At 51.0% G+C, this 9573-nt stretch overlaps 3 protein-coding genes across 3 annotated transcripts; 2 read left to right on the top strand and 1 right to left on the bottom strand.

Moving 5' to 3' along the window:
• Positions 1-308: 308 nt before the first annotated feature.
• FMAN_09101 (uncharacterized protein) lies at positions 309-2267 on the top strand (the record flags this gene model as incomplete). Its single annotated transcript, XM_041829903.1, has 2 exons — positions 309-1482; positions 1537-2267. The coding sequence occupies 2 exons, from the start codon at positions 309-311 to the stop codon at positions 2265-2267; spliced, it is 1905 nt and encodes a 634-aa protein (XP_041680620.1).
• Positions 2268-4119: 1852 nt separating this feature from the next.
• Positions 4120-5894, top strand: FMAN_09100 (uncharacterized protein; the record flags this gene model as incomplete). Its single annotated transcript, XM_041829902.1, has 3 exons — positions 4120-4579; positions 4629-5076; positions 5123-5894. 3 exons carry the CDS (start codon positions 4120-4122, stop codon positions 5892-5894), a joined length of 1680 nt encoding a protein of 559 aa, XP_041680619.1.
• An 839-nt stretch (positions 5895-6733) lies between these two features.
• Positions 6734-9040, bottom strand: FMAN_09099 (putative PAB1-mRNA polyadenylate-binding protein; the record flags this gene model as incomplete). Its single annotated transcript, XM_041829901.1, has 2 exons — positions 6734-6857; positions 6912-9040. 2 exons carry the CDS (start codon positions 9038-9040, stop codon positions 6734-6736), a joined length of 2253 nt encoding a protein of 750 aa, XP_041680618.1.
• Between the last annotated feature and the right edge of the window lie 533 nt (positions 9041-9573).

Below are 9573 nucleotides of genomic sequence, written 5' to 3'. Positions count from 1 at the left end.
CTCGCTTGAGCTTCGCCTCGTATGGCCCTGAACTGGGCCTAGACTAGGCCTTCTCTTCTTTCGCGTCTCGCCTGGACCAGCAGCCAACAGAGCAGCAGGAGGCTGAACTGAAACGGCCCTTAGTACGGACGGACACTGACACTGACACAGACACGGACACAGGCTGGAGAGGCAGTAGAGCATGAAAGTGCTCCACCACAATTATCACCTCTTTATGGCTTGACGAACTTGATGTTTGCTTGCCTACCAATCTCACCTGTCTGTCCTATTTTTATTTTCCTGTCTCACTTTCTGATTCGCAAGCAATTATGAGACTTCTCAATACCAAGACGCTACAGCTCGAGAGCTTAGAAGAGGGGTCCGAAAAATACGCCATCCTGTCTCATACGTGGGGTACAGATGAGGTCCTTTTCGGTGACATACAGGATCCCACGCGCATGGAAGAGATTCGGAAAAAGAATGGTGCTGGCTACCGCAAGATAGTGCAGTCCTGCGAAAAGGCTCTCAGCCGCGGGCTCAACCATCTCTGGATCGATACTTGCTGCATCGACAAGTCCAGCAGCGCTGAGCTCTCAGAAGCCATCAACTCTATGTTTCGCTGGTACAACAACGCGGATATATGCTACGTCTACCTCACAGATGTCTTTCTACACGCCGTGGGCATCGGATTGACGTCTGGCCTGAAGCAGAGTCGTTGGTTCACGCGTGGATGGACACTACAGGAGCTGATCGCGCCTGATGAGGTGGAATTCTTCGATCACAATTGGACTCCCGTCGGCGACCGACATACTTTGGCTTCTACAATCAAGGAGATTACAGACATTGATGAATTGTTTTTGGTCAGGCCCGAAGGGAAAAAGGATCGCAAGATATCGGTCAAGCTCCAGCGTGAAAACGTGGCCACAAGGATGGGCTGGATGGCCCACAGGGAAACGACGCGAGTTGAAGATGTAGCGTACTCTTTGCTCGGAATTTTTGGAGTCAACATGCCCATATTATATGGCGAGGGCTCCAGGGCCTTTCTGAGATTGCAGGAAGAAGTTCTCAAAAAGTCGCAGGATCAGTCTATACTTGTCTGGAGATGGCCCTTGTCTCGAAAGCCTGAGGAGAATACCCACCGAATGCATTTCCTCGCTGACAGCCCAGCCAACTTTAACCTCCGCACATATGCAGGACAAGAAGACTCGGGCTTGTTTAGTGTCAGGTTGACAGATCAAGGACTGGTCCTTCGCGTGTGGAAGTGTCCGTGCAAACTGACGCGTTGGAATCATGACAAGACAGAACTCAAGGAAGCCAACGATCGGTGGTTGGCCGTCCTCGACTGCAGTCTGTCTCCGGATACTCTTTCCAGACCAGCTATAATTCTCAGTGAGAGTCCTTATGCTGGAGGTGCTTTTCGGCGAGATCCTACAAGCGTGATTATGGTTATAGAACACGATCAGAATAAGTCCGGGTATTTGGATACCGGTGGTGATAGGAACGGTGAGAATGGCCAACTATTGTGTTTTCGTGTGGATAATGAACTGACAGCCTTAGCAATATGTTCCATTGAATACAAACCTGAATTCAAGACGGAGACAATTCTGCTTGAGTCGGATTCTATCGAGCCAGATGCTCGTCTGCGAGGAAGCTTTCCCTTCAAGGTCAACATGACTCTCAAAGACCGTGAGCTTAAGCAGCGTGCGGCTTATACCGGATCTCAGCGATACATCGTAGCGGGCAAGCTCGCCAACAAACCAACACAAAACCCCATATATGGAGTCTTATTCCTTGGAGCTGATGATACAGACACCGAGCTCGTCGTATGGTGGGGTCTGATAGAAGAGGGCACAGCCATGTACGACGTACATAATCGCCACAATGGCCCTCGAGTCTGGAGTAACAGTGTTCCGGTGTGTTTCGCCCAGTCGTGGAAAAACCTCACGGGTTCAGAGACTTGGGATGCCAAGCTCGCCGAGTCGTTGGCTGTGGATATGCTCTGTGAGGAATTTCCACTTCCGTGGAAGGGAACAGAGAGGCCCTCGGTTGTAGAGGTGGAAGACGGCTTGAACCTGCAGAACGCCCTCAACGATCAGAAGCCAATGGCGACAGAAACGGTGATTGAGCTGTTCACTCAGTGTGCCCAGCCAGTAATTGAGTGCATCGGCTGGGGTATGAGGCTCAAGGCGTCAATGAGAAGGATGGAGTTTCTGGGACGGCTGTGCTGTGAGTTGGCCATCGAAGAGAAGAACCCCAACGTCGAGAACGATGCTGGAAATTATGCATAAATATGGGAGCTGGGGTAACTGCTGGATCACATGGTGGCTGTATCTATACCTAGGCTGACAGAGCTTTGTATGAGCATGAGGTGATTGTATATCAGAAGAAAAGGACGGCGGTAGTTGTTAGTGAGGATAGACTACAGTTCATATGCATGATGGCTATATAAACTCCAGAAACCGCTGCAGCCTGAATTTTGAGGAGAATAGCAAACTATGAGCTGAGCATCAGGCATCTTTGTAGTGATCCTGGGCCTTTCGTCACTGTAGATACCATGGCCTCATCGCCTCATCCCTCCCGCTTCATCCACCATCGCATCTTGGCCTCCATCAAGGCCAGAGACACAGACCAGGTCCACTTTTGTAACAAATGGTCCACAATCAACAACAAAGCGTTGCCAGCGTATCAAGAGCGTGAGCGTCGAGTCATAATTGCGGTGTTATTGGTCCTCGTGCCCCAAAACAACACAGTCGCGAGCCCTATAAATGCGGACGGAATTTGCCTCCAAAACAGACACGTTATAGAGTCGTGAATACGTCCCAGTTTCGCGTAGTGGATCACCTTATAAAGGGAATAAATAGTCTTATCTCTCGGGGTCAATAAACAAAAAGCACCATGTGACCGTCGCGTGTTCAGCTTCGGGCGCGTTAAGTGCTTCCGAAACAAGACTAGTGCGGGGGGGCTCGAGAAACGGTCTTGTTCTGCACGGTTGGCGGGGCTTGATTGGATGTTATGCGTTGTCTAGGGGGAGGGAAGGAGGGCCCAGCCTCGTTGATTTTGGGTCTTGGAGGGGAAGTTGCGGATGAATGTGTGAGTAAAGGCAAGAGTGAGTGAGTGAGTGAATGAATGTGTGATGGGTTCCATAAGGCAAGGGTGGTTTATCTGGAGCTGTTAGTGATGTACATCAATCATTGTCTTAGTAAATGTCAGGTAGTAACTGAATAACCACTTGTGTTTCATGTCTAACTTCCTTCCTTCCTGTTCTTGAACTTTCATCCTTCCTTTCCCCTTCTCATCCACATTCCCAGGCTGCTCTGTCGGTCAAGGCACCTGCGGCCCCATCCTTCTTTCCTTCTTTCTTCTATCCATCCATATAGACTCAAATATCACCTTAGGTACCCTTGCACAAGGAAGTTTGGAATATCGTTCCTGAGCTTCTATTTGCCCCTTCTATCTCCTCTCTACAGTAACCATCCATCCAATCATCATCATCGTCATCATCATCATTCTGTGCATACCATATCATACCAAACACTCGATACTCATTAACCTTAGACTTCACAACCGTTTTGTCATAACCCCACCTCCCATTATCTTATTCAACGACAAGTCGAGTCAATTCAGTGGCAGAGAAAGCCGTATATCACTCAGCTGTCGTCTCTATGACTTCCTTCTTCACAGTCAACAACAACGTCTCGCTCGTCAGCATCACTATTGCTCCAAGCACGTATCTTATCACTGTTGCTCTGCTTCTTCTCTTTGCCATTATTTACATCCCCCGTCTTTTGGCTTGCCGATTTCCTAATCTGGGCATACCCTTGCCATCGCTGGCTTCAATATTAAGGCCAATACTTGGAGACTCAACAGACAGTCAAAGGCATCCAGCCAAACCTGAAAAGGCTCTACCGGAGCCACCATATGCCGCTACTGGACTTGTATTCGAGGATCAGCAGCAACTCGTCATCTCTGGGCAGGATATCGTCCTTGCGCAGCGCCGCCATTACCTCCAACAACAACAATTAGCTCAACAACAACGACTTCTCCTCGAGAAGCAGAAACAACTTGAGTTTCAAGAAGTAGAATATCGTCGTCGTCGGGATTCGCACCAGGACTCATCATCATCAAAAAGATCTACCGACAATGGATCTCCTCGAAGGTCTAGACGCCAGCTTACAGGACTTCGATCTCCCACCAAGTCCATCACTGCCACAGCACTCAGCTCATCGCAGCGAAGCAGCAATGACAGAAGGGGATCTCGAGGAGTCGGAGACCGCTTCCGCGGGTGGTTACTCTCCACCGGCGTGGCGAAGGCTGGGAAACGGAGACCGGAGTAGTGGCTTCTGGAGAGCTCCTCAGCAGGACTTTACGCACCGAGGGATGAGCACGCTCAGAGAGAGCTCCCCTGAGCTAGATGACAGTGAGGACGATGGCGTCCTGGAGAGAGCCATTCGGACGAGGCTACCCAGGGGGAGCCAGAGTCCAGGCAAAGGCAGGAGTATGAGCCCTGACAAAACGGATGATCCCACAATCCAGTTTCAGCTCCACGAGAAGACAAGCCCTTCAAGAGAGCTCAGCTTACACGAAGCGACGTCAGATAACTGTAGGTGAAGTTGTGGCAAGATCCCAGATACATATCTAATACATGTTAGACATCCGCTTTGCCGTCCGTGCCGAAGTTCAGCATCGCACTGAACCCATTGAGACAGCTATCAACTTCATTAGTGATCACTACAAAGCTCTTACTAGGACATGGTCAACAACTTTCGCCACCATCATCATTGCCTTCTTCTCTGTCTCTGTCTTCAAATCTCTCTTACAGCCCGCTGCCCCACGTCCTGTTGGCGATCTTGTGAAAGTTGCAGGACTAGCTCGCTCATTCGAACCCCTCATATATTACTCCGAGCATGCTGTTTCCCAAGTACATGATCTACAGGCGACAAGCGTTGCTGTCTGGGATCTCGGTGAGAGTGTACGTACAAGTGATATGCGCGATGCTCCTAGAATCGTGGCAGACCTAGATGCTCTCAGTGAGACTATGAAGACGTTGGCCATTGAGATGACCAAATTCTTTGCTAGAGTCGATGGTGACATTGATGGGTAAGTCGTGAGATGGAACGATCTGGGCCAATCTAACATATCGCAGCATCCTCAACGTCATGGATTGGGCCAAAATGCACCTCAACCGCCTCAAATCATCCCCTTCCCCTTCAACTATCTCCTCAGCCTACGACAACATTCACAATCTTCTCTCACAAGCACATGTCCTTGAGGATGCCTCCGGCTCTCCTACCACTCTTGGTCGCTTGACCAGCCACATATTTGGCCTCTCAAATCCGCAAAGGGAGCAACGCATGGTGCAGCTCCTCTTCACCGAGTTTCTTTCTGTCCTTGAAGACTCCATCCAAGCTGAGCTACAACATAGCGTCACCCTATTCGCCCTTTTCGAAGCTGTGGATCATCACTTCCTGAATCTTGCTCGCACTGTTGTTCGCGAATCGTCTGCTCAGGAAGAACTTCATGCCGATATGCTTTCGAGCCTCTGGACGCGGCTCCTTGGAACAAGAGCGGCTGAATTACGTAAATTTGAACAGAATCGTCTGCTATTACGCGACGTCCGGGAGAAGACAGTGCGCAATAAAGGCATTCTTGTTGAACACAACGGCAAACTTTTAACTTTAAAAGCGTCTCTAGAAACTCTTCGCAGCAAACTCGTCTCGCCTCTTGTTCGCGGCGTCAACTCTACGACACTCACATTGGAGGATCAAATTCGTGGTCTCAGCGATGTGAGCGATTACCTCGGTGATGTCAGGAAACAGCAGAAGGGTAAAGTCATGGAGACTCTGTTTGGTAGCGTACCCAGCAAAAAGTATGCAATCGAAGACAGGCCTGGCACTGTTGTCGTAAATCCCCTCTAAGGATACACGAATTCTTTGAGACCCCAAACTGCATCTTGGATTTCTTTAGGACTAGTTTTCCCTTGCGACTTTGGAATGCAGTCACTTATCAAGAGTATCTTGCATACCGTTGGGTTTGAGGGATCTAGACACCTTGCCCCGGCAGGATTATGCTGCTGCTGGAATATGATTGTCCAACAAACTTTTGGATCTCACTGTTCTGTGAGTACAGAGCAGGAATATTATTTGGGCGTTCGGTAAATCTACACTGACATGGGTCATTGCATAAAGGATAGCCTCTACTTTATACCTCTTAGTTTCAATTTACAAGTTAGCATTTTCACGATATTTACATGTACGAGGCATCACATCGAAAGAATATTTCCTTTCTCACGTTGGCGGGACGCACACATAAGAGTAACTTAAACATGTCTCTTTCATTAGAAACCCTTACCGCATAAAACCTCTGCGTTGATCATGCCTGCAAACAAGAACCATTGGTAGGGGGTATAGGCCAACAGCCAGAGTGTCAGAAAACCGTCAACGCCGTCCTGGTGGGTTCTCCCGAAAGCGCCGACGCCGTTGCTGTGAGCAAGCGACGGTTCGCGACGAGAGCCAGCCACCGTAAAATCCCCAAACTTTTGAAATCTCCCTTCCTGAGAAGAAATAGCAACCAATTCTATCTGTACATAATGCGCCCCCTCGGGTTGGGTAACACAAGGTCGTAAAGCATGTTTCGTTGCTGATTGTTCCATAAATTGCCTCGTAGAGACATTCGTCGTTCCATTGGAGGGGGTTGCCCAGTCAGATAACCATGAAAAAAAGAAAATGATAGAATTGTGGTGAAGTTGGAAAATGGCTTAAGCCTTGGTCTCTTCCTCCTTCTTGGGCTCACCGCCCTCGCTGCCCTGGGCCTTGACATACTCGTCATAGACAGCCAGGGCCTCATCGACCTTGGCCTTGAGAGCGGCATCGTCCTCGATCCTGTGATGAATGTTAGAGCCTGATCATGGTTTGTGGGAAAGGAGTTAAACTTACAGGTTGACAAGCTCAGCGTTGTCCATCTCTAGAAGCATACCGGTGATCTTGCCAGCAAGCTCACCGTTAATGGCTTGGATCTTGGGGAAGATCAGCTCACCGAGGATCTGCTTCTGCTGGGCGGGAGGAGCAGCAGCAAGCTGCTGCTGGAGCACATTAGGGCCGGCACCATCGGCACCACGACCACCTTGAGGTGCGTTGCCGTTACGTCCAGGTCCACCTCGGCCACCCTGCTGGCGGTTGTTAGGAGGGAAACCAGCCATACCGCCAGCCATGGGAGGACCACCGGGCATGTTCTGAGGACCACCACGGCCGCCCTGAGGAGCGCCACGGCCACCAAGAGCGGCTTGCTGGGCCTGCATAGCAGCCATGAACTGAGGGGTACCAGGCTGTCCGAACTGGGGAGGGAACTGGCCAGGCAAGCCGTACATGTTGGGAGGCATCTGCTGAGGAACCCCACCACGGCCACCCTGCTGGGGGTAACCAGGGAACTGACCGGGGCGACCACCCTGAACACCGGGCATTCCCATGCCAGGTTGAGGGAAAGGAACACCACGACCGCCCTGAGGCATGAAGCCGGGCTGCTGGCCAGGAGCAAAGTAAACAGGGGGTTGCATGTACTGCTGGGGCATACCGGCGGCGGCGGCGGCCTGCTGCATACGGAGTTGGTTGCGAGCTTGGATGCTAGCCTCAAGCTGGCTCTTTCGAACATCCTTGCGCTGGGCCAGAGCGACGTACAGAGGCTTGTTGTTAATCATACGCTGGTTCATCTCAGCGACAGCCTTGGTAGCATCGTCGGGGTTGCTGAAGCAGACGAATCCGAAGCCCTTGCTCTTACCGAGCTTCTTGTCCGACTTCTTCTCAGTCTTCTTATCATCTTTAGCCTCCTCGCCCTCCTTGGTCTCCTCGTTAGCCTCTTCCTTGGCTTCTTCCTTGTTCTCCTTGTCCTTGTCATCCTGAGTCTCCTCTTTCTTGTCCTCGTCACCCTCAGTGGGGGTCTCACGCATCACCTTGGCGGAGGTGATAGGACCGAACTCGGAGAACATCTGGCGGAGCTTATCATCGTCAACATCGTCATCGAGGTTCTTGATGTAGAGGTTAACGCCCTGGTACTTGTTGGCCTTCTCCAGGCGAGCAGCCTCATAAGACTTGCGGAGCTCCTCCTCGCGCTCGTGCTTCTTCTGGGCGCGGCCAACGTACAGATCCTGGCCATGGAAATCCTTGCCGTTGAGGTCGTCAACAGCCTTGGAGGCACTCTCGTGAGTGGTGAAGTTGACAAAGCCGAAACCTCGGCTCTTGCCCTCCTGATCACGGGCGAGGGAGGAAGAGGTAACATCACCAAACTTCTCAAAGAGCTCACGAAAATCATCCTCAGTAACGTCAGGAGCAATGTTCTTGACGTAGACGTTAGTGAAGTTGGCCTTCATCTCCTCGAACTTGCTCTGGCGGTCCTTCTTGGGGATGTGGTGGCCGACATAAACCTTCTTCTCGTTGAGAAGCATGCCGTTGACGTGCTTGATAGCCTGGGAAGCAGCCTCATCGGTCTCGTAGTGAACGAAACCATAGCCCTTGGAGTTACCATTCTCGTCCTGGGCGACCTTGCAGCTCAGAATGTTACCAAAGGCAGCGAAGGTGTCGTGAAGAGCCTTGTTGTCAATAGCGACATCAAGGTTCTTGATGAAAACATTGCCCTGGCCGTTCTTGCGAAGAGCAGGGTCACGCTGAGACCACATGATGCGGCAGGGGCGACCCTTGATCAGGGTATAGTTGAGCTCCTCAAGAGCCTTCTCGCCGTCGGCAGTGGCATTGTAGTTGACATAGGCATAACCAAGAGAGCGGCGGGTGACGGCGTCACGGCAGACACGGATAGAGGCGACGGCACCGATCTGGGAGAAGAGCTCGAAGAGCATAGCCTCAGTGACGGAGGGGTCAAGCTCGCCGACGTAGAGAGAAGCAGAGTTCTGGGGGTGAGGAGCAGCGGAGGTGGGGGTAGGAGCAGCAGCATCGTCAGCGGCGGCAGCGACACCGGTGTCGACAGCAGGAGCCTTGGCATCACCACCGTTGAGAGAGGTGTTGTTGAGGTCGTTGGCGAGCTGGTCAACAGCGCCGGGAGCAGCGTTGGCGGCCATTGTGAATATCGGTTTTCTAGGGTTGAGTAAACCTGCAATGAGCAGTAGGTTAGCAAATAATCAAGCAAGCGCTTCGACAATTATAGTGAGTTTGAATATTGGGTATAAGAAGAGAGAGAGAGAGAGAGAGAGAGAGAGAGAGAGAGAATCGAGTCGCAGACAAAGGAAGAGGAATTGCAGGGCTAGGCATACCTGTTTAAGAAGCCGACAGTGGAGAAAGTTCGCGTGGTACTCGACCTTGAGCGAACAAAGAAGACGTAGCAACGAACAAAGCGATGCAGCGCGACGATTTATAGAGTCTTTGATTACGAGAGAATCAAAGCCAGGGTTGAAAGAAGTCGTCGAAGGAGGAAAAGTCACTCGGGCGGTGGGTGTCGCGAGAGAGACAAAGAGAGAAGAGAGGTCGTGAGATGAGGTGAGGGGGTAGTAGAGGTGTTGGTGGGTTGTGTTTTTTGGGGGTTTTTTCAAGTTTTTTTTTGTGTTTTTATTCTGAGTGGAAATGAAGTGAGCAGAAACAGAGAACTAGTACGAAG

Source organism: Fusarium mangiferae (genome assembly GCF_900044065.1).
Source record: "Fusarium mangiferae strain MRC7560 genome assembly, contig: FMAN_scaffold004, whole genome shotgun sequence".
NCBI lineage: Eukaryota > Fungi > Ascomycota > Sordariomycetes > Hypocreales > Nectriaceae > Fusarium > Fusarium mangiferae.
This window is presented reverse-complemented; position numbering and strand designations above follow the sequence as displayed.